General features: G+C 38.9%; 2 protein-coding genes across 8 annotated transcripts; one reads left to right on the top strand and one right to left on the bottom strand.

Annotated features, from left to right (window-relative positions):
* Positions 1–719: 719 nt before the first annotated feature.
* On the bottom strand, positions 720–5,409 carry MZT1 (mitotic spindle organizing protein 1). The gene is made up of 3 exons (NM_001164350.2): positions 5,319–5,409; positions 2,177–2,322; positions 720–1,303 (listed from the first exon to the last, which is right to left on the bottom strand). The coding sequence occupies exons 1-3, from the start codon at positions 5,365–5,367 to the stop codon at positions 1,280–1,282; spliced, it is 219 nt and encodes a 72-aa protein (NP_001157822.1). The 5' UTR covers positions 5,368–5,409; the 3' UTR covers positions 720–1,279.
* Positions 5,410–5,641: 232 nt separating this feature from the next.
* On the top strand, positions 5,642–25,428 carry BORA (bora, aurora kinase A activator). 7 transcript variants are annotated; one of them, XM_040701871.2, is made up of 13 exons: positions 5,642–5,672; positions 6,213–6,383; positions 7,079–7,185; positions 10,832–10,877; positions 12,470–12,551; positions 15,087–15,149; positions 15,864–15,920; positions 17,077–17,294; positions 18,511–18,664; positions 19,910–20,475; positions 20,688–20,819; positions 22,196–22,373; positions 24,033–25,428. In XM_040701871.2, exons 2-13 carry the CDS (start codon positions 6,228–6,230, stop codon positions 24,116–24,118), a joined length of 1,845 nt encoding a protein of 614 aa, XP_040557805.1. In that variant the 5' UTR covers positions 5,642–5,672; positions 6,213–6,227; the 3' UTR covers positions 24,119–25,428.

Below are 25,428 nucleotides of genomic sequence, written 5' to 3'. Positions count from 1 at the left end.
GAGTGAGCTAAACGATACTACATACATACATCTCTCTCAGCTCAGTTATCTGGAAGTTTTTACACCTTCCTGGAGTGATTTCTTGGCCAGAGTAATTGGAAATAAAGGTAAGACATTTAGCTGGTTTGCCCACTTTTTGTAAAGCTGTGACCCAGATAGAGCATGTGTGATGTAAACTCAAAGGAACTTTTTCGTTTGCACAAACAAAGACTCAAGGTTCATTTTTATGTGTGCTTCCCCTATCAGCCACGGAGCCTACTTTGGGTTCTATTAGCACCACTACACACCTTGAAAACATTCTAACAGAAAATTGGAAAAGCTAGAACAGCAGCAGAGGACAAACAAGAAAATTTTCTTCTATGAAGAAGCATAATTCCTGGATGCAAGGCCATTCACTGGATGATAACATGCTCAATGGTTTACTGCATATACTAGAAAGATTTGTTTTTGCATCAGTGGAGATTCTTTGTGCTGAAGAAGACACTCCTACACCAAATGACTGTTTAACACTCACAACTAAATCTGCCCCTTTTTGTAGATGCTTTGACTAAGGAAGTAACAATATATGCTTAATATTTTCAGGTTGAGTGTTCAGATCACAAGTAAACAAATGGCATTTGATATTTCATGTTATCTAGATTTCAAATTTACATACATCAAAATTCCTTTCTAATACAAGTTAAAAACATTTTTTCCAACAGAATTAAAAGGACAAGTCATTATCTTGATAAGCAGAAGTGCTTTATTTCTTACTTTCAGAACGCAACTTAAGTCATTTAAGTCATCATCTATACTGTAACTAAAATCACATCAATAGGGGCTTCTCTTTCTTATCTTTCCTACAGATAAAAGCATCCACATATTTTCACACCAATACAATAGGAACAAACAGAACACAATGGCACTTCTAAAGGACGCATTAACAAGCTATATTCATGATAACAACATTCACTGTTACATACGAGCAATTTCAGCAAGCCTTCAATCTCTGACACTGTTTAAAACTCCTGGATGCTGAAGAAGAACAATTGCACTAAATTCACTCTTGGTTCATAAAAATAACCAAGTATTCAGGTGCAGTAAGATTATTGGTGGGCTTATTTAAGAAAACCAAACTTTAAGCTCTTCCATACATTGCCTTTTTCAAGATGACATATAGAGATATTCTGAAACCTTCAGATACAATTTCACTTTGTTTTTTCTGAGGAGTGGCCAATGTTCAAATCCTTTATTAGCTCTACAACTTTGAATTCTTCTCACGAAGAAGGCTTCTACCACATCAGCTTGTCATATTTTCAGCAGCCTAGAAAAAAAACAAACATTTAGTCACCAAAAGCAAACATCATTTAGGTTGTAGATTTGAAGCCAGTTATGAGATAAAAAGGGAAATGAAAGCAAGACAAATAAGATGACAACAAAAACGGAAGAAATTGAACATCCCTCAATCATGTATATGCACAATGAAGCTTATATACATTTAAACATGTATACAAACAAAATATGCACAAGTATAGAAGAGTTAGAAATAGTCAAAAAAACTGAAAAAGGATGGGGAAAAAAAAAAAAGCCCTGAGTAGTATCCATCTAGTCAAATGTGAAAGCTGAGTTCTGTAAGAATCAGAACATAGCCTTCACAAACAACACTATATATCATAGAAAAGGAACCATGATGTTTAGGTAGACAGTAAAGCATCAATATCCTTTAAAAGGCAGATGAGGATTTTTTTTTTTTTAAACTATAGTTATCTTCCATATAAGCCAAATACTCATATATGGCTTTTTGTACTTTAAGTATTTATGATGAACACACACTGTGAAATGCTGTAATTTGTCTTTGGAGATATGTAAAGCACAGGCTAATGAGGTTACAGCATGGAGACTGTGTTAGCCACAACAGCTTCATGAACTTGTTTACAAGCGTTGCTGCATACTATGAGGCCTGAGGCTGTATAAGGGGCTGATATGGGCTGAAGAAGAAAGCTGCAATCCAGTCAGGACATAATGCAGATAAAGGGGCAAACAGTGGCTGAAAGCATCCAGAAGAGATATCTATCTATATATATATGTTTGGTTTTTTTTTTTTACTTTAAAGGAAAACTTAGAAATTGAAGTATAGCGAACTGAACCATGGATCTGATTCTTTTAAAAGTGTGTGCTTTTTAGGCAACAGCATTACCTTTAGAGCTTCGGTAGCCTTACGCAGTTCTTTAATAACAGAAGACAGTGCTTCTGGGTTGATACCTTGTTCACAAAGCCGTACACAAATAGACAAGGTCTCCATATCCAACCCAGTGTTTAATATTCTTGAAATCTCAAACAGAACTGCAAGGAAAAAAAAAAAGAAGGCAAATTAGTCCCCACAGTGATCAGAAAAGTTATTCATCAAAACTGAATTTCTACTGCAGAGCATGGAGGTGGCAGTCACGGAACCTCAACAGTATTCATCTTTGGTTTTCCAATGTATAAGGCAGAAGCCATAGGTTCTGAATGACCTTAATATAATGCTCTTCTGTTGCAGAAAACAGTGAGTAAAAAAATTAATGGCTAACATTAACAGCTGAAGAGGCTGAAGATAAGTAATAGTATTTGAATCGTATTTGTTGTGAAGAAAGAATGACACAATCACATGTCAGTATGAAACTTCTTGTTGAAGGAGATTACAGTCAGTTTTGTATTGAAACTAATCTCCCTCTTGCCTTCCAAACCTTCCTTGGAAGGCCCCATTTCTCTCATACCCTTACAGTTTTCATTATATGCATAACACCACACTTTGTTGCTACTTTGTTTGTGCTGCAGTAATTACTACCCTGAAGCTAAGACTTAATTTATATTACTGCCCCAAATTAGGGGAAAGAGAAGTAGGCCATCCTTACTACATGAAAAGTGGTCAGACTCTGACTTCCATATAAGTACAACAATACTCACGAAGCCCCATAAACAGACTGGATTAAGAATACACTTAAGAGAAGAAAGCAGTCTGTCAGACCACAGTAGAAGCTACAAGACACAAAGAAAGCTTCTCCCTCCATAACACAGTATTTGGTTTCCATTGGCCTGAAGGTAAACTACTCCACATGGTCCATTACATTGCACACCCTGCCCATATGGCAGACCAACACTCACACAGGGCAACAACAAAGTGATGCATTGGTAATAAAATGCCATTGAACATTAGGTAGTCCTTAACAGTTTTGAAGCAGTTAGTCTTTCCAGAAACAAAGAACTGTTATTTTTTTCTACTCATTTAAAGTTCATTATAAAATTTACTAAGCCTGTTATGTATCTGAAGGCAGAGAAGTATATCTAACAAGTGATAAGCTCAAGTTTATGCCAGCAAGAGTTGCTATCAATGATCTGTGCAAGTATCTCTAAGTGTTGAGCCATCTCTGGTAGAGATGCAACAGCCTCTCTGAGAAAAAATTGAGCTCTTAACAATTCTGCACAGAAACACAGTTAAATGTATATATATGATATTCTAAATCAAGTGCTTCACTTGCCTAACTTTTATTGCTGTTGTTTTAATTAGTTCTAGCAACCCATTTGCTGCATTTATGTGCATTTCATATGCAATAATAAAACAGGATGCAGCACAGCTTCCATGATCTGTTTTAAAAGGTCTAAAAAGCCCTGTCACAGGTCTATTTTCCTATTCATGATAAGACTTAGTGAAAAAAAAGCTAATTACATGACATAGCCATCAGTCTTTTAAACTTCCATTTACTTCACAATAAGACAGTGCTTATAAGCATGTTCTTCAAATAGAAATTAAAAAGTATATATATTTTGAACAGCAGAAAGGGCCCCAAAGCAACTTCCTGAATATTGCAAAAGGATAAAGACTTCTTTAAGCCAAATCTTTAAGTATTCTTTATCTTTAAGTATAAATCTTCAAGTGTATTTTAGGTCAATGGAAATTTGTTTACTCCCCTCCAAAAATTACCTGACTTCAGATTAGATTATGAGAATACATCCTAAATATACGTAATGCTACAAAGGAAGCATGGGTTCCAAAAATCTGAAGGCTAGCACACTTTTCACCAAAGTTCTTTAAGCCTTACTTAGCCTCTAATTCTGCACACTCTTCCCTGCCATCCTGCAGAAATGGAAAGAGGGCAGTTATAACAGTAGTTATAAAACTCAGTATCATAGTCCTTCTCAAACAAATCTCTCTTCAGTTGCACAGCAGCACGAAGACAGCCTTAGTAGCCCTGCCAGTCCTGCTTTGCCTCCAAAAGCAGCTGCTTAGCTAAAACACTGGGTCATGAGGTCTTATATAGGATCTTTGATAAAGAATACAATCATAGCTAGAATACAAGGTAAGGATGTAAGAAATTAGCAAATATTAAGCAATACCTCCTGTGAAGACATGCCCCTAGTGCCTCTAGACCCTCATCAGAGCATTTCTAGAGGAAGTCTCCATACTTAGCCCAAGGGACTTGCCACCACTTCCAATATCATTCTGCCACACTCTCTAGCCCACAAGAGCCTTAATTTTCTGTATCAGGAACTACTGAAATTCTGTAGTAGCAACTGCTCTCCTCAGAGCTTCTTAAAGACTGAGAGAGCTGGGGCTGTTCAGCCTGGAGAAGAGAAGGCTTGGGGAGACCTGATAGCAGCCTCTCGGTACCTAAAGGGAGCCTATAAGAAGGGGACAGACCCTCTAGCAGGGTCAGTTATGACAGGACAAGGAAAAATAGTTTCAAGCTAAAAAGATGGGAGATTTGGTTTTAAACTGAGACAAGGGAGGTTTAGGTTAGATATTAGGAGGAAGTTTTTCCACACAGAGGGTGGTGACGCACTGGAACAGGTTGCCCACAGAGGTTGTGGATGCCCCTTCCCTGAAGGCATTCAAGGCCAGGCTGGATGTGGCTCTGGGCAGCCTGGTCTGGTGGTTGGCGAACCTGCACATAGCAGGTGGGTTGAAACTCGATGATCATTGTGGTGCTTTTCAACCCAGATTCTGTGATATAAGTTGCTCTGAGAGGCAGCTGGATGCCCCATCCCTGAGGTCAGGGACAGCCCACAGACTGAGCCGACGGCACAGCTGCTACAGCCCCACAGGTTTGCCCCGAGCACCACCTTCCCCGTCCGGACCACATTCCCACTGCCAGCTTCAAAACGACAAGTGAAAAACACCAAACCCACATATCTACAAGCAAAAACGGTTATCCCTCATTACCTAGCAGCCAACAACACGAAACCCAGAAGCCTCACGAAACCCAAGCGCACCGGCACAACTGAAAGAGCCGCATCCCCAACCCCGCCCGCCCCGAGCAACGAAAGGAAAGTGCAGACCCCCACCCGCCCCGAGCGCGCACCGTCCATCGTCTCCCGCACGGCGTTGAGGCTGGCGGCATTGCTCGCCATGGCGACCGCCCACCCGGAAGTAGAAGGAGCCACTCCGACCCCGCGCGTACCCCCGAACCACGTGACACCTCCCCCCTCCCAAAACGGAACCCTCCCGCTCAGCAGCAGGAAAGCGTGGGGCGGGCTTACGTTCGAATTTGTGCAGCGGCTCTCCGGGCGATTGGCCCGTTCGTGAGCGGAGGGGGGCCCACGATTGGTTCGGCGCTGGCCGCGGCGCGCGTTGATTGGGCGGAATCCAGGAAGGGGCGGGGGTGGTTAAAGAGCCGCCCGGCGCGGCAGAGGCGGGCGGTTTTGATCGGAGTCGGGTATGAGTGAGCGTCGCGGCGGCGTTTCGGTGGCGGTGGTGCGGGGTTGGTGCAGGTAGTAGGGCCTCGAGCGGACTAGCCGAGCCTGAGGAGCGGGGGGCGGCCGTTGGTGCGGCTGTCCCGTGAACGTGGGGCTCCGGCCCTCCGCTCCCCGCTGTGTGCGCTCCTTGGCCCGTGAGGAGCGCGGGGCCGCCTCGCTGAGGGGCACCCCCGGTGGCTGCTGACAGCTCCTCGTCTCTGAGGCCCTGCAGTGCCGCCGTTCGTTACGCGAGCTGCTGGCAGGAACGCGATTGGTTTCCTCCCTGCTGGTTTCTGCAGTCGCGTTTTCAGTATCTCGTTTCCTTTGGCTTTATTTTTTAAGTTTTGTCTTTGTACCAGCCTCGGTTATCGGCTTCTCGTTCGTCCGAGCCAAAGCGTGCTTTGCCGTTGTGAGTTTTCTCTCTCTTCTCAGCGATCGTTTGCTGAAATCTTTAGGATGACCCCAACAAGTCAGAATGGTAATTTCCTCCCTTCACATTTCCCTCTCTTTCTGTCCCCCAGGCACAGCTCACTGCTATGGGCGATACAGAAGAAGCCCAAATGCAGATCAGCCCCGAAACTCCCGGGCGGGTCGCAGTCCTGAATCCTTTCGAAAGTCCCAACGATTACTGCACCCTTCAGGAGCAGATTGTCTCCAGTCCTTCCGTCTTCAAATCAACAAAATCTTCATCTGTAAGAGCTCATCTTCCGTTGTATGTAGTACTGATACTTCAAAATATGTAACATGATGCATTGATTTGATTTAGCGTATACAAACCCAAGGACCTTGGGGTGTTTTGTGGTTCTGCCAGCTACCTCAGTATGCTTCTTTTAATGCTAACGCTGTAATTTGGTCTTCCTACCTTCTTGATAAGGAAACTAAGAAGACAGTGTTTTGCTAGATGGTTTTTCTGAATGCTACTTGCTCAGTATTTTGTACTGAAGTGTTGCATAAATGAATGAGACTACTTTATTCCCAAATGGAATTTTGTGAGTTATGCCTGACGATGCCCCAAAGTGAGGCTTCGTGGCCTGCTTGTAGGTTGTCCTGCATCTCCCATGAAATGTGAGGTAAAAGGAAGGTTGCTATATTATTTGGTTATCCTGGCTTGGATGGTGATTGAAGTGCTTTCAGGGAGCCACAGTTTTCATTGTGGCCATTGAGAAACAACTAAACTTTATCCCGTGTTTCAGATCTTTAGTAGACCTCAGATACTGATGGGAATAAAGTGACTCCTCAGTAATTGTTAGCAGTAGTCTTTCACTTAATATTATCTTGGAAATAATCTTAATTCCACCATCAAGATTTAAAAGCCTGATTTAGTTGACTTTTTAAAAAATATTCTTAGACCAGCAAGTAATTATTTGTCCATTTCTTTTTTTTTTAGACACCAGGAAAATTTAGATGGTCTATTGATCAGCTTGCTCTAATAAATCCTGTGGAAATTGACTCAGAGGATATCCGACGCCAAGCAATGTATTTGAGTCACGCCAGGTAACTTACCATCTGTTTTTATGCTGTTAACTTAGCTTGAATAGCAGAACACTGTTCGTTTGCTTTAGTGATATTTCTCATGTCATTAAAGACCTTTCATTCAAATTTTTCAACGTACATTTTCTTGTTCCTGATGTGAATATAATATTTACATGAGGCCACTTCTGGCTTGCTGTTTTTTTCATTTTAAGAACTGCAGATCCTCTCTGACTGCAGTTTGGAAGACAGCCAGCTACAGCAGTCAGCAGAAGCAAGAAAAATGCCTTGCCAATAACTGTTGCCTGGCTGTTGCTCCTGCATCTTGTCACAGCACTATTTATCTTCTTGGAGAGTACAGTATTGGGACCTATGAAGCATAAGCGTCTATGGGATGCCTGCAGAAGTATAGGGCTGGTGAAGGTAGTACTATTTGAAAGGTACAGACTGGAATTAATGTGAAGAAGGAAAGACCAATAATCTTGCTCTCTTTGAGGAGAAGACTACTAGTTGCTTAAAGTAATTAGAGGGTCTCTATCTCAACTTTCCTTTCTTTGAGTCTTTCTATGGGTACAGCAAATGACTGAAGTAAAACAGGCTTGGTAGTAGTCATGGATCTTATTGAGGGATGGTATTTGACAGTAATGCACCTTAGGTGGCAGTTCAAGTGATGATTAGTGCTGTGGCCAATAGTCATAGAATCATAGAATGAATCATAGAATGGCTTGGGTTGAAAAGGATCACAATGATCATCAATTTCAAGCCTCCTGCCATGTGTAGGGTCACCAACCACTACACCAGGATGCCCAGAGCCACATCCAGCCTGGCCTTGAATGCCTCCAGGGATGGGGCATCCACAACCTCCTTGGGCAACCTGTTCCAGTGCGTCACCACCCTCTGGGTGGAAAAACTTCCTCCTAATATCCAACCTAAACCTCCCCTGTCTCAGTTTGAAACCATTCCCCCTTGTCCTATCACTATCCACCCTTGTAAACAGCCGTTCCCCCTCCTGTTTATACGCTCCTTTCAATTATTGGAAGGCCACAATGAGTTCTCCCCAAGCCTTCTCTTCTCCAAGCTAAACCAGCCCAGTTCCCTCAGCCTTTGCGCTTGCAACATGGAGGGGCTGATGGTGGAAATGCACAGCTCCACTGGGGCCTTCTACAAGGGATTGATCAAAGATGTTCATGAGGATTCACTCACTGTATTTGAAACATAAACATATATGTTTCCTCAGTGGGTCCCTTCAGTCAGTCCCATTGTTTCATACTCGCCGTGATGTTTTCCAGTCTATCCACATGTGCTGTGGCCATGGCTGCTTATTTCAGTGTCATACAGATAGAGGAGGTTATTTCTGAGTACATGATTGAATGCATAGAGGTCTAAGCATATAAAACTGTATTTTAATATAAAAATATAAATTTATATATTTTTATATATTGTATTATTTTAAATATAATACATTATTTATTTTTATATTTAAAATATAAATTAATACAAAACTCATTTTAATGTACATGGCATAAATACTGCTTTATGCAAACTAAGAGGGTCATAAATACAGCTCTTGGCATTAAACCTGCCAGATGAAAGAACTGACTTCTTGAAACCTGTGTAATGTTGCACAGACTGTGTGCTTGACTTTAATAATGCTTGTGAACAGTTGCAGATAATCACAAGTGTAAGGAATTTGGTGAATATTTTCAACTGTTAATTCTCCATTATGTAATGGAAGCATTGGGTAGCAGCAGTGAGGAAGCTTCAGAGTGCTTTGCAAAGTCTGAATGTGCATCATGTGTAGACTTAGATTTATGCAATATTACTGTTTTCCTGAACTGGCCATCTATGCTGTGTGCCTACTGCATTGTCTGTAGAATGATTAGAAGCACTTTTTTCTGTCAAAGAGAAGTAGCAGGCATATCACTAGTTGACTGATAATTAATGTGACACAGTCCTGTACAGAAACTTTCCTTTTGAAATTCTATTCTTAAAAATCAAATGTTTCTAAACTGGATAATAAGTTATTATCTTTTAAATATTACTTAAAAAGGAAAAATCTGTACTGTTTTGTGTGCTGCATGTCATGGTTGCAAGTGCACTGTTGCTTGAAGTTGTGTGCAAGTCCGGCTCAGTATTATTCCTGCTGAATACACAATGGCATTTTCATTTTATTTTTCTGGAGTGAAACACTACAGAAAATCTAGCCCATCTGCTGCACCAGCCAGCACTTCTAGTAGATGTTATTCCCAGTTTCACTGTTTCTCCTTTGGAATCTGGCTTGTAGAGGTGCTTATTAATCATGATCCACTGTGCGTAAACAGTGACTGTATGCATGTTCTCTTAGTACGATAGTGGAATTTGGGGCAAGTGTCTTCATTGAACTGTCACTGATAGTGTCTTCAGCATCGTCCAACATAACTGAAGATAGCATTTCAAAGTATTGCAGATCTGTTCGAAGTCTGATTCCCCTCAAAGAGGGCTATGAGAAATTTTATGTACAGGTACACCTGTACATGTTTGTGTGGCAAAGAATGTCTGTTATCTGACTGATCTCCTAAGTGATGTACTCAGGGATACTAATTATGCATGAAAGTATTATGTGATTAATCTTCCTAAGATTATGAACGTTCATTGTAATCTTTCTGAAGCTTATTAAAAAAAAAAAGCCCTGAAAGTAAGATTTGAATGTGACCATTAAAGGAAGTAGAAATGTAGAACATGACACATTGTTTGGAGATGGCTGAAGTAAATATGATTTTTTTTTCTAAAGAAAAGCTATTTTGTAATTGGGACTTCTCTACTTTCATTTAATTGTTATTTTTTGCAAAGGTGTTCAAGGGACTGTGTTAACTGATTCAAACTGAAATATAACGTTTTGTTCCTGAGCTGAAGAAGATATGGCAGTACAGCCATTTGAAAGGGGGAACTCTGCTGGGAAAGTAGGCTGTCTCAGGAATTTGAGAATGCAGACGTATTATAAATCCTTCTGATTTTGTAAGCCTAATTTCATGGTAACTTTAGCAGTAAAAGGTATTCATCTGAAAAGTTCAACATAATTAGATGGATTGTTTTGGAAAATCAATTATTATTGACTTTCTGTTCTGATAAAAAGCTTGCTAGTGCAAGGAGTAAATAGGGCAGTGAATCTGTACTTAGGAATTGTAAGTGCTTGTCTGTTTCTAAGTTTATAATATGAGTTCATTGCTTGTAACTGAAATATTTTAAGATGGGGTTAAATTTTATTTATCATGTTTCTTTCAAATCATAGAATTGCTCAGGTTGGAAAAGACCTTAAAGATCATCAAGCCCAACCACAACCTAACCATACTACCCTACCTCTAACAACCCTCCGCTAAATCATGTCCCTGAGCACCACATCCAAACGGTTTTTAAACACATGCAGGGATGGTGATTCAACCACCTCCCTGGAGAGCCTATTCCAGTGCTTAACAACCCTTCTGTAAAGAAGTTTTTCCTGATATCCGACCTAAACTTGCCCTGGCGCAACTTGAGGCCATTTCCCCTTGTCCTGTCACCAGAGAGAAGAGACCAACCCCGCTCTCGCTGTAAGCACCTTTCAGTCTACAAACATGGTTGAACTTCTTTTTCTTTTTCTTTTTCTCAATTGTGATTTTTGGTAATCTGATTAGTTTTTGTTGTTGTTCCTTAGAATTGATAAGGAGACTGAAGAAAGGAGGCAAAAAGCCATTGAGGAGGTAATAAAACTTTCTGTACTTAAAAAATGTTGGCTTATTTTAGCTGTATGCCTTTAAAAAAAAAAAAAAAAAAAAGTCATGTTGATTATAGAACTTCAAAGTCCAGAGGCCTACAGTGTTTTACTGAGTGGTAAGAAAGTAATTTTTGCATCCTAATCCCTTGCAGCAGTATAGTTGGAATGCTTTTCTGTTTTCTTTCTTCTTTTACATGCCTGTAGGTCAAAACAGCAGATTTTGTATCTTTCGTGTTGTTTAGCTAAGGGGAATGTAGCTGTAAGGTAACCCAGAAATTATTTTAACTTGAGGTTAAAATAATGGTTGAATGATGTGGTTATTTTTGTGTTATTTTTCTTTTTTTTCCCTCCAGGAATTGTTAATGCTGGTTAGTTTATGATTCTTTGCTTAAAAAAAAATAAAAAGTGTAGCAGAAGCTTGGTGACTTTTTCTGTATGTTTTATGATTCTGAAAGGTGCTAGGTAGTTGGCTAATGTCTAAGATACTCATAGAACCATAGAGTCACCAAGGTTGGAAGAGACCTCCAAGATCATCCAGTCCAACTGTCCACCTATCACCAATAATTCTCACTAAACCATGTCCCTCAACACAACATCCAAACGTTCCTTGAACACCTCCAGGGTCAGTGGCTCCACCACCTCCCAGGACAGCCCATTCCAGCACCTGACCATTCTTTTGCAGAAGTAGTATTTCTTAACTTACTCTATTGCTTTAAATCTGCATTTCAAAAAGATTCATTGTAAGGTACAAGAACAGCCTGCAACCCTGTCTCTGTTGGATAACATTAATACCTTGGGTAGCTAGCTTCATCTTTCAAGCTGAGTTTTCTTAAGTCTACCTTTCGTTGTGAGAACAGAACTTGCCACGTGTTTCTTGAAGCTGTATGTATAATAGCGCTCATGTCTTTTAACATCTGAGCATTCTACAATGTAGCTGTGATAGCAGGTATGGTTTCTAGTTTGAAAAAAAAGAAGAACCCTAAAAAAACCAAGCCAAACAAACCCGAAGGTCCAGTGCTCATACATATTTTACTGTTAGCTGGCTTATCCAAGCGCATTTAAAATATTGCCAAAAAGCCTTGGTTGTCCACTTTTTCTGTTGTTAATGCAGAATCCCTTCAATACTTCTTCAAAATATTTCAGTTATTAAAGTACAACAATTTTTCAAACTGAAATTTCAGAAGAATTATGCTAAACTACTCTGCAAGTATGGTAGTGTGTAGTAAGTACTATAGAGATCATTTGCATTTTTGGATGAGTAATTAGTATTAAATGAAACTTCTGTACAGTTTTCATTCTGCAAGGCCTGAAAGTTCTGAGGTGCTGTGTGCCTTACAGAACATGAGGGTCTTTTTCAAATCCTTCTTTAACTTTATGGACCTGAAATAATGAAATTATTTTAGATATAAGAGAAAACTGCTTTAGAGGTTTTGGGGATGGCAGAGTTAAAATTCATAAGTATGAGTTTGTGAGTAGTAAAAGACGTGCCTTATTTTTTTCTTATTCAGAATACTAATCTAAATGTAAGTTGGGAGTTCATAATTCTTAAAAATGATAGCATGTTTTTTTCTGATCTAGTTTTTCACAAAGAGTCTCATAGTTCCTTCTCCTTGGACTGAACATGAAGGCAAGCAAGTTTCACAGTTTAATTCAACAAAATGTAAGTAGTTTTCACCTGTCCACTCAAAGTTATCCAGCATTGGAGAAAATTATTCAGTACTCTGTTTCTTTTTCCAACTTCAGTTTAAATTTCCGGAAGTACTGCTAAGAGATGGCACGACTGATGGACTTCTAGCAGTTCTCTCCAAGTGCTTTCTAAGTTCGAATATCATTTATTAATCCGGAATCTTACATGTTTTTTTTTTCCTATTTGCTTTTTTAGATCCTGTTCTTAATCTTTTTTTTTTCTGTCCTAACCTTTTTTCACCCAGCTTCATACAGACATAACATTGCTGAGCCAGTATTGAGAATAGCCAGTTCTTCTGTCTCATTCTTTCTTTTTTTTCCAATATCTGCATAGAATCATAGAATGGTCTGGGTTGAAAAGGACCACAAAGATCACCTAGTTTCAACCCACCTGCTATGTGTAGGGTTGCCAAGCACCAGACCAGGCTGCCCAGAGCCACAGCCAGCCTGGCCATGAATGCCTCCAGGGATGGGGCATCCACAACCTTCTTGGGCAACCTGTTCCAGTGCGTTACCACCCTCTGTGTGGAAAAACTTCCTCCTAATATCTAACCTAAACCTCCCCTGTCTCAGTTTAAAACCATTCCCCCTTCTCCTGTCACTGTCCACCCTTGTAAACAGCCATTCCCCCTCCTGTTTATATGTTCCCTTCAGGTCCCGGAAGGTCACAATGAGGTCTTCCCAGAGCCTTCTCTTCTTCAAACTAAACAAGCCCAGTTCCCTCAACCTTTCCTCATAGGAGAGGTGCTCCAGCCCTCTGATCATCTTAGTGGCCCTCCTCTGGACCAGTTCCAAGAGCTCTGCATCCTTCTTGTGCTGGGGTCCCCAGGCCTGGATGCAGTACTCCAGATGGGGCCTCCCTCTCCCTGCTGGCTACCCCTTTTTTAATACAGCCCAGAACACAGTTGGCCTTCCGGGCTGCAAGCGCACACTGCTGGCTCATGTCCAGCTTCTCATCCATCCACCAGGACCCCCAAGTCCTTCTCTGCAGTGCTGCTCTCAAGGAGATCTTCCCCCAGTTTGTATAAATACCTGGGATTGCCCTGACCCAAGTGCAGCACCCTGCACTTGGCCTTATTGAACCTCATTAGATTTTCATGGGCCCACTTCTTCAGCCTGTCCAGGTCCCTCTGGATGGCTTCCCTTCCCTCCAGTGTATTGACTGCACCGCTCAGCTTGATGTCATCCGCAAACTTGCTGAGGGTGCACTCGATGCCGTCATCTGTGTCATTGATGAAGATGTGGAAGAGCACCTGTCCCAAGACTGACCCCTGAGGGACACTGCTTGTGACCGGCCTCCACCCTGACACTGAACCATTGATCACAATCCTTTGGCTGTGTCAGGCCAACCAGTTCCTAACCCATCCAACAGTCCATCCTCCAAATCCACCACACCTTTCCAATTTAGAGAGAAGGATGTGATGAGGGACCATGTCAAAAGGTTTGCAGAAGTCCAGATCAGTGACATCTATTGCCCTTCCCCTGTCTACCAAAGTCATCATTCCATCATAGAAGGCCACCAGATTGGTCAGGCAAGACCTGCCCTCGGTGAAGCCATGCTGGCTGTCTCAGATCACCTCTTCGTCTCATATATGCCTTAACATGGTAACTAGGAGGATCTGCTCCATGGTCTTCCCAGGCACAGATGTGAGGCTCACTCGCCAGTAGTTCCCTGGGTCATCCTTCATCTCTCTCATATTCTGTCTGCTTTCCCATCAGTATAAATATATGGGCACAGAGTTGCATTTCTTTCTAGCTTTATTTGCTATGTTAATTCATGTTGTCCTCTTGATGCTCTGCTTTCTCAGAGTGTATGTAGTGTTGTAGGCCTTACTAAACTTAATCAATATATGCTGTTACTTGGTTTTAGTATTTATGTTCTAAGGTTTTATATGTAACCAGCAGATTGCGTAGTGAACAATTGAGAAGCTGGACAAGTGTTGGTTATGAAATACTATTTGATAGGAAATTCTTAAATTTTTTTGGTCAAGTTTTGACAAAGGATAAACTGTTAGGATATTTTGTCAAGGCGATACAACTTGTGGATAATGTATTTTTAATTGTCAGTTTTCAAATAATCAATTACTGAGTAAAGGACGCAGAGCACAGTCCTAAACCTAGGAAAGTGAGTGGTGAAACAAAATGATTGAATGTTCCTTTGCTGTATAGAAAGGATGGAGTGGTAGATTGCTCATTTTTGTCTTCAAGTCCAGACTGCATGATTTTCTGCAGGTGTGTTGGTGTGAAAACAGCCTATCCAAGTAGAGGAGTGGACAAAGTTTTGGGCAAGGTTGATGCTCCTTCACAAAGCTTCCAGAAAGGTGCTGGAATTCTGTTCATCAGCTACAATTCCAACTTTTTCTTCTTAGTGTTCCTTTCTAATCTCTTCCAAACCTCAATACAACTACACAAACTACACAACTGCCTCTGTATCAAGTACACTAACTTAATGCTGCTATGTTTCAAAGCTACATGCTATTTATGCTTAAATTTCTTACCTGTTTTACAGCCATAGATCTAAATAACATTTCTCCAATTGGAAGACAGCTAACTTTGCCTGGGAAAAGCAATGGTGAGTAAAAAGCATTGTCTGAAATTGCAGGTTTTCTTTGAAGTGTTATATGACTATTTAATCTGAAAAGGGAATTAATTTTTTTTGTTAATATTCATGTAGAAATAACTACTCTTGAACTGGATATTCCTATAGTAATTTAATTCTGTTATATTGGTATATATTTTTCCAGAAGTTAAAAGAATTCCTCTGTAGAATACATTTTTTCCCAAGTCCATGTATATATGCTCTGTTCTGAATTAAAAATATTGAATATAAGCTTTGGGTTTATGGGGAAATCACAGTTTTGAGAAGCCTTTAACGTGTTTTGAGTAACAGAATCTTGGTTATTCTCTGCCAAATACAGAGTTTAAAAGATGTCTTAAGATTTCTGCTATTTCATTTTAGATAAGCAGTTTTTTCTCCGGGGTATTTTGATCTTTCTCCCAGTTCGTTTTCAATCCTGCCTTTCATCAGAGGTTGTTTGTTTTTTTTCCAGTTAAGAATCTCTCTCTGGAGGCCTCTATGCTGCAGCCCTATATTTTATCTCTAGGCCTGAATATGTTATGTATAGCATTGCCAAATCAGAATCCTGGCCTTAATTAACAGTTTCCCTTATTGCAACTGTAACTTCTAAATAGCTCAATCACAGTGCAATTTAAAAGCAAATTTTTGTTTCTTCAGTTTTACTGAAAGATCACTATAAGCTAATTTTGTTGGTTTTATTCATTGCAGCTGCTTGTCAGACAGTACTGTCTTTGCCAGTGGATTTTAATTTAGAGAAAATCCTAGGTTTGTATGTGTTACAATTTCTAAATTTAATTATAGATGTCTAAGTAGAAGATGTGCTCATGTCTTGTTTTTGCTTAATGTATGAATGAGAATTTTAAGGGAATATTTAGTGGTTTTAAAAGTAGTCAGTTATTGCATGTTGCATGGGATGCCTAAGGAAGTTCACGTGATTAGAGTGCATGCATAAAGGTGAGAGTGGAGGGATATGGAGGTCAATTGGAAATACAGTAAAAACATCAAATACAAGAAAGTTGCCAAGCAGAAAGCTTTTTTTCCCCCTTCAAGTAGGGGGTTACGTATCTTTGCAGAGCTAATTTACTCACAGCTTGCTGTCTGTGATGTGCCTAGCTTGGCCTTGGGCAAATCTATGCTGTAATTCTGTGCCTTTTAATAAATCCATGGTAGTGACTGTAAGTTACACGGTGGCAAAAATGCCATGATCCCTGAGGAGAGAGGGAGACTAGACCAAAGTTAACAGGCTGATTATAACTATTATCTCAAGCAATTGCTGTTGGATTCTCAGGCAGGAAAGAGGACAGGAAGGCCTGTGCTTACAGTTTGTGTATGTGAATAGGCAGTTCAGAGGTGTTTGGCTGCCTGCTTCTCTCCCAGTACTGAAGTTCACCCTGATTGTGCCAGTTAAATTATTTGAGGTTGTGTTACAAACTTATTTAACAGAACTATACAAAGTACTTTAGTGTTAGATCTTAACAAATGCTTCCATCAATGAGTAGATTATTAATTAATTATGACTTCTCTTACAAGAAAAAAACAATTACAGTAGAGCAAGATACTTGAATGAGTTCTTGTTGATACGAACTTCTGCTGTAAACTATTAACTGCTTTTACTTCAGGTTGAGTCTATGACAATCAAAGCACATGAGAGACTTGAAAAGGGGTCTTGTCTTACCTATACAGTATAGCAACCTATTCTTCCAAGTTAGAACATTAAAGATGATAGTCAGAAATGGAACTATGGTAGACGGTGGATTTGTTGTATGGTAACAAATGTTCATTTGGAACAGGTTCCTAGTTTTAATTTCTTGCTGTATTGGTAAATTGAATTAAATTTTTTTTACTTCTGCACTGTATGCCTCCACAGTGGAAGTTTTTCTTCCATTCTTATTGGAAACAACTGCTCCCCCTTCATTTCTAGGTGAATATTTTAGAACTGATGAATTTGCAGATCAGTCTCAGGAAAATCTGAGCTCTTCATCACTCAGAAGAAAGCTGTTTTTGGAAGAAAATGGAAACATATCTGAATGTTTGTCCCCTTCTCTGCATAATCCATGCAGTAGTCAGCCACTTGGAGTGCTTTGCTCAATAGATATATCTCCAGTTCGGTGCAGAAGCCCCCTGGAAACATCTAGTTCAGTAAGTAGCCAGATGGGGGATGGATGGGAGGTGACTTCATTGGCCCACTCTTTACAGCAGGCTGTACCAATTCTATTTTCTGATAAATTCAAGACAATCGTATATCTGTAAGTAAGCTTACATAGGAGAGTAGGTATCAGGCCAATGTTTTTGAATTACATTTTCAGAATAATTTATATGAACAACAGTTTTGAGAGAATGCAACTAATTTTTAATTATAAAAAATATACATGTGATGCTGTGCTGCTGTTCTCTATAGAAGAATGTTTTAACTTCCTTTTGCTGTGAAAATTATGTAGGATTTGGTACATAAACTACTGAACTGCTTGTTCATAATATACGTTTACATGGAAAAAAATACCTACTTAAATCAATGAACTCTGTCTAAAATATTAGCTGATATGAACAGGGATATAATTATATTCCTTGTACCTCATAAACATTTGTGGTGGAAGAAATAACTTGTCATATAAATAGGTTTCTGAATGCAGTGCCAGATATGCTCTTTTTCCCTCTCCACTGACCAGTGAATTCAGATAAATAAATAGATATTAGAACACAAAACATAATGTCTGTTTCTTAAATTAAGTGAGGTGAATCCTACAGTAAGGTAACCATAGCACAGCTAAGCTGTTTTAGGTGGTATGGCTTTATCTGTTTGGAGGCTGAAGTGCACGGGGGGAAAAAAACAATCGTAACAAGAGTATGGCTCAAAAGAAATCTGTATTATAGTAAACTGGTAATGTATTCCTACAACACAGTTATGCTATTTGGAGATTCTGTTTTGCACCACACTCTTAAGCATGGTCTCTCTTTTTCTTTTTTTTTTTTTCCTTCTTGAGGAAAACTTTATCTGCTTGTGCATTAAGTAATTCAGATTGATTCCATTAAATATATATAGTGGTCAGCTTTCGTCTGTCATGGTACGAGTGAGATGCAATTGACTATGCAAAGAATTAAGTACTGTTTAGGCTTCTCGTTAGTAATATCCACTGTATTAATGAACTGTCTTAGTTGATGTAATGTGAGTTTATTTGGCATAAAGTGAAAAGTTGCAACTGGAATATCTAAGTTAAGCTAATGATAGATAGAGATCGTCATTTTATAAGATTAGATTTCCTCAGGACTGCTGTAATAAGTTTTTAAGTTAGAAGAGCTTGTTATGCATGTTAGCCCAAGTCTACATTATGAAAATATACTTTTTTTGCTATTGAAGGGTCAGTTTTCATCCAGCCCTATTCAGGGAGGAGCAAGGACTTACAGTCTGGGAAGTATTACCAGTCCCTCATTTCCAGAAGGATCTCCTGCACGTAATGGTTCTCCTACTTTTTCACCCATTGCTTTTCACATAAGACATACACCACTGTCAGGTATGGTTTTCTTGTATTATTCTTTCTTGATTTACATAATTTGATTGTTAAAGCAGCTCTGCTCTTACTGGAATTTGTTTCTGTTCAGAGTCTGAAAGGCACACAGCTTGGCACACCGGCAGCCTCCTGTATGGCGCGCTTACTTTTTGGCAGTGAAATATCTTAGTTGTGTGAAACAATAGGTTTTTGCAAGCCAATACGTTTACCCAAAGAAAATTATTTAGAAGAAGGAATAGAGACCTAATGAACAATTTTGTAAGGGATTAATTTAATGTAAAGAGGGGGTTTAAACCTGAACTAAGTCAAGTCACAGTTTTGATTTGGCCCAAACTGAAGCATTTTAATTGGGCAATGTTCAGCTTCAGTTTTCAAGTCATGTGACAGTCAAGATTATTTAAAATTATTTTTTTTAGTGAAGAAATAACAGCTGTTGGTGTTGCTGCTCTAGAAAATCGTACCGTCATAGAATGGTGTGGGTTGGAAGGGGGAACTCAAGGATCATCAAGTTCCAAGTCCCCTGCCATAAAACTACTATCAAGGAGTTCTCCTCCCAGTCTGCACACATGGGATTGCCTTGATCCAAGCAGAAACCCTTGCGATCTGCTTTGTTGAACTTCACTAGGTTCACATAGGCCCACCTTTCGAGTTTCTCAAGGTCCCTCTGGATGGCACTCCTTCCTTCTGCCCTATTATCTGCCCCACTCATCTTTCATCCATTGCTTGGAAAGACTTAGGCCATGTTTATGCGTGATTTTGCTTTGAGCCTTGTAATATTTCAGTAAAGTTTGTTATATATAGGGATTGCATTGGTGTTTTCCTATTTGATTTTTTTTTTCTTGACAATTTTATTGCTACTCAAATTTATTTTACATGCCTATAGAACATGTGCATTTACATTCATTAATTCTGAAAAAGCAACCTGCATACACAATACTGTCAACAGAATAGAGCATCACTGTTTGAAAATGAAGCCGTCCGCTGATGGCATAGCTTGCAAAATATGTAATAGGAAAAAGAAATGGTGATAAAACTTGGATTGAAAAGGTTTCCTTTACTATGATTATTGTTTTTGAAGGCCTTGGAGCAAGGAAACAGTGCTCTATGAAATACTGTGTAGCTGGCTATAATTACTGTACGGACTATAAGGCTTTGAGGGCTATGACTTGCAAGTCCATTTGATGGAATAATGTTGTTGTTTCTTTTTACTGTTGACAGACCAAAGAAAAGTTACATTTTGTTCTCCAGATATTCCTTCCGTCTCAAACAGAATGACACCTGCAAGTACAAGAAGTCCTTACATAGATGGTTGTTCTCCAATTAAAAACTGTTCTCCTATGAGGCTTGGAGGATGTAGAGGAACTGCCCAGTATCAAACATCTGTCATTAGAATACCATTTGCTGTTGAAAATCACGATGAGGATGAGGACAAGGAAAATGCTTCTCCAGCAGAAGCACGGTTCCCAGAAATGGATAATGGAATAAACTTCTGTCAGCAAGATGCAGATACCTTTGCACCTGGTACACATCTCGTCGTAGCAACAGTGTCTATTACACCAGATCACTCAGAAGCTTGTCATCAAAGGTTGTCATCCTATCAGGATATAGAAGGCTTGAAGGAAAATAATACTGTAGATATGGCTGATGCAGCTGAAGTGTCAGAGAACACTTGGATAAAAGAAACAATGGGCAGTAGCAATGCACCAATGACCAGCTTTATGACAGGGATTACTTTCAGTATTGAAAACTCTCGCATGTGCATGTCACCTCTTGCAGAAAGTAGTGCAATTCCGTGCGACAACAGCAGTATTCAGGTAAAAAAAAAAGCTTGCTTCTCTGTAAAACTGAGCTCAATATAATGTTCAGAATATCTTCCATTCACTTGCATATTTTTTTCCCACACCAAATGAACATAGCATGGATTAAGTCGTGTTAATCGGATGCAAATCACATCCATTATAAAATCTGAGGGGTTTTATTGGTGGTAAATTGTGCTCAATTTTAAAACTCAGCTTCTTGATTTCAGGTGGACAGCGGCTATAATACCCAGACGTGTGGAAGCAGCATCATGGATACTGCGGGGGCTGAAAACAGTTGCAGAGAAAATGATGTGAACACTAACACACTTCAGACTAAATCCCAACTTCCTAAAACAAAGGTAGGCATTCACTTATCATACAGAAGTGATTTTCTTCATGTAATGCATCCACTCCTTACTTTGCTGTTTCAAGGAGCCTGAGAGAAAAGAGTCTCAGGGAATTAAGTGGAAAAACAAACAAACAAAACAAAAATCCCCAAACAACAGCAAAAGCCCCAGCATGGTAATATTGCATCATTTCAAGAGTTATGTTGAAAACAAGTAGGATAAATATTGTAATGAAATACAAGGCAATAAAATTAATGTATTCCATGACAGAGTCAAAAGAAGTTTCAGCGGAAACTGAGGTATGTGCACAAATATAGGCTGTGGGACTGCTCATGGCTTATGACACATTGTGCATTGAAGTCTCCTTTACTCTTGTTTTTGTTCTTGCTTCATTTTTTTCTTCTATTGCCAAGTTTTTAAAACTTGTGTTTAAATGTGTGCCTTACAAGCCAGTAATGGCTCACCTTTCTAATTACAAAGAAAAAAAAAAAAGCAAAACAAAAAGCCTAGCAATGCTCCCAAGCTCTTAATCTTGTGATCAATGGGAAGTTCTTCTAGAGACTGGGAAGCAAGGCTGGTTTCTTTGCGGGAAAAAGCAAACGTCATCTCCTCAGACTTAGTAACTGTGGTCTTATAAATTTAATTTATGGTCAACTGCTCAGCATGATTTATGGTCTTTGATGGAAGGGGAGACAGTAGTGACCAGTCATTATAAAAATACTCAAGCCTATGTAGCCTGTATCTGATGTGCTAATAGCTGCTGCTTTGCCGTGGTAGAGGGTGGACTGATGGAGTCTCATAGATCAATTACATCAAATATTAAACTCTGGTCAGTTAAGATTTGGGTTTTTTTAATCCAACTTCTGAAAATACCCGCTAACTCTGAGGTCTTATCCCAATCACCCTGTTGGGAATAAATGTGTGTGAATGTATCCTTCAAAATCAATTGTCTTCTTTCAAACCTGTTGTACAGTGGTGCCATGCAGCTGGCTTCTCCCATGGCTACTCTTTCCATTTCTTGATCCTGATTAAGCCCAACGTTGTATTCTGGATTAGAATTTAAGTGTGATGGCATTAAGTACTCAATTCAAATCTCACAACAGAGAACCTGTAGAGAATGGAACTAAACAAAGCATATGGCAGTCACTGGCTGAAATAATTCAGTCTGGCTCATTCACAGCACGTGGTCTAAAGAGGTTCTTGCTGACAGTATATCTCAAAGATCTAGAGAGAACAATCTACCTTTCTCTATCTCAGAAGGGGGAAGGTGGGAGGCTAAGGTACTAATTATAACTGGACATTTTCACATATTAAGTTTGAATCTGGATTTTTGGGGGGCTTTTTTGTGAAAATGGTTTTAAAATGAACTTTTTCCTTATAAACCTTAGGAGTGTTGTGTTTTAAATCACAAAGACAATCAGTTGCTGGGAGCAAAATCTCCAGAGAAGCAGTCCTGTTTCCATAAAGTGAAAACGCATCATACAGTATTTTGTCAAAATGCAAGTTGCAACATTTCTACCTGGAAACATAAAAATGAAAATCAAATTCAGGGATTTCACACGAGTGGTATGTAGTTCTGATGGAGAACTTGAATTGTGTTATCCAATAAATGCTTATATATATGTGATCTCATTTGCCTGGATTGTACAAACTATTTCATTTTTCCCGATGGAAACATAATAAATTGCTTAATATTTGGGGATTTTTTTAACAAATGTGATTTTTTTTTTAGGACTTTAAATAAAACTTATTGCTATTATTAAGCGATCCTTTTGAAAATTAAGGAAGCTAAACTCTGTACAAAGAAATCATTGTGTTTTTTTTCTTAACTGTTACCTCTCTGTGGAGGTGTGTTGTTATCAAAGTCCGGGTGTAACTTCAGCTTCAAGAGGGAGCTGCAGAATGTGCAAAACTCCTACAGACGCGAGGGAAATTTTTCTTTGGGAGAGAGTAAGAGGTGTTAGTCTTGATTTGAATTGCTTTCTTCATTAGCAGATTAATTGTGTGGCTACAGGCACGTTGATACCAAGAATGCAAATAGAGATGAAATGGAGATGTGATGGGAGTAGGGCTAGGGAAATAGGAACGGGATCATAGTCTCAATCTAAAAAGAAATTCAACTGAGCTGTGACGTTCATTAGGAATATATATGTTTTACAATTGATTGCAAACTTTTAAAAATGGATGCTTTGATTTTAATGCCATGCTAGTCCTTCACATGTTTTCCTTGTGAACAAGTGCATGAAAACTCCTTTACAATTATGGAAATAATGTACCCTTTCTTCCATTGTTAAAAATCTTAATTGCTTTCAGTAATAAGATGAGCTTCCTGTCAAAAGAATCCTTTCCATTCTTCTAGCAGGTTTTCTCTTGGTTTTCTCAAGGAAAAGGACAGGTGGCAGAAATTCCTTTATAGGAAAACAGAATCTCTTCCTTTTAATCAAACAACTTACTCATAAGAGTGTGTATCCATCAGTTACCTGTACCAAAAGCTTAACTAAGATGTACTACTCGGTACTTCACAATTAAATGATTGTGTTAGTTTAGAATTGCATTACTACTGATGTTGAAGATGTTGAAGATGATCGCCAGACTCAGCTAACGTCTAGTAAGAACACTTGTGTCCAAACTGATGCTCCCAGCATCCTTTCAAAGGAACAAAGAAGGTGCAGTAAAACTAAATGGTCTTAGGATGTCCTTAAGGGAATGGTGCTGCCTTTCTTGTGTTGCGCTTTCTTGTATTATATATAGTAAACTATAGTTTTACTTTCCCCTTAGATTTATTTCCCAGTCATACTGTCTGCTGCAGAAATGACCAAAATATTTAGATAAGTATTTTGAAATGTAATTTCTGTATGCCAATTTCTGCCAAAAGTATTAGTTGAAAAAAAATCTCATGACACCTTCAATGGAAAAAATGCCACCGCTGAACAACAGTAATGGAATGAGGAAGTCTGGTCTAAAAGCTAACTCCTTTTGCGTTATCAAATGAGATTTAGTTAAATTGGATTGTAATTGTTTAAAAGGTTATCTTCAAATTAATTTCTTGTTAAGTATGGTGTTCTCCCAGCCCTGCTGAATAAAGAGGAGAATGAAGGAGAAATACTGTGAGCGGAATGCTGAAATTTCTGCGTTTGTAGAGCTCTGAAGTAAACCTTTGTGGATTAATTCAGAACATGTTCCAGTGGTTGCTCCGGCTGAAGTAGTGTGTGTTTCTTCTTGTAGCAAGGATGACCAATCCAAGGATTCTGGATGGAAACACTGCTTCCAAGTCTGAGCAGCAGCCCACAGAAAGGCCTGTCTCAAAGTGACAAATGCACGGCTATTGGCACACTAAGCCTGAAATAGTTGGTCACATCTAAATGTTAAGGGGACTGAAAACATTTTAACAATTTCAGTATGAATGTGAATAGAATTGCATAGCATTACAAAGCGATGTATTGGAATTGAGACTTCTGTGCAGCCACTGTATGAACTGAACAATTTCTGAAAAACTTTCATCAGTGATTTTACCATAAAGAGTTTCTGAAAAAATGCACTTAAAAGAGAAACTTCTATCAATTAAACAGTATTTGGTTTTAGTTCTCACATTTCAAAATCAATATATCTAATTAAAAAATAATAATAATAAAAAAACCTTCAGGTTTCTAAACAATAAATTGCTACAGAAGTAAAAGAAACAACAGTAACTGCACCTGATGTCCCGAATGAACTGCTTGATAAACTTGAAGCAGTGCCCTGCTAAAAGGTGAACTGCACTGAATCAATAACTTCTAGAAGATTTTTATTCTTAATAAGGAATTAACTTGGACATCTGGGAAATTAGTATATTTAATAGGGCATTCAAAATGAGCCTCGGATGATAAGGTTTGAAAATCAAAGGCCAGACAACTTACTGTCAATTCAAACATATTTATTATCTTGTGTCTTTTCTGTTTCTAATGATGATTTTTAAGAATAATGAGTTGAAGTGGTGAATTGTAGATTTCTGGAATGTGCAAAGGATTTATTTTTCTAAGTCTGATCACTAAAAATAATAGTATACATCAGTACAGGTGAGAAGCAGGGCTGTCCATATCATAATCAATTTATGAACTGTATAGTATGTATGATTAAGACTTGTTTTCTTTTAATTAAAACTTGTGATTCTTCGTAGTGCTGTGTTCTATGACCAGAGGTTTTTAAAGTAACTACAGATTAAAACAAACACAAAAATAAAAGCAATCACTAAGATGCTTGATTGCACCATATGTAAGTATTTCCTTAAATGCAAGGGGAAGATAACACCAGAAATGGCTGTATGTGTGAAATAATTACAGCCATTCCATTTCCCCAGTAAAACATTACCTTCTGTCCTGTTTCAGACTTCAGTTAGATCGGAATTATTTTATGAAAGCTTGCAGATATGCTTTGTATAATTGTTTTGTAGAAGAAACCCACTGTACAAATTATCATGGAAATCATTTGACCATTCTGACTCTGTAGTCGTACTTCATGCATTGGTTGGCACACGTTGCACAAAATGGTCCTTGTTTACATTAAATAGTTTTTTAACAAGAGTCTTATAGCACGAATAGTTGTAAATTGAGTAGTAAAACAGAATAAAGACTTGTCTTCAATA

This window comes from Gallus gallus, chromosome 1 (genome assembly GCF_016699485.2).
Source record: "Gallus gallus isolate bGalGal1 chromosome 1, bGalGal1.mat.broiler.GRCg7b, whole genome shotgun sequence".
Taxonomy (NCBI): Eukaryota; Metazoa; Chordata; class Aves; order Galliformes; family Phasianidae; genus Gallus; species Gallus gallus.
The sequence above is the reverse complement of the archived record's forward strand: the minus strand, read 5'-3'. Positions and strand labels throughout refer to the sequence as shown.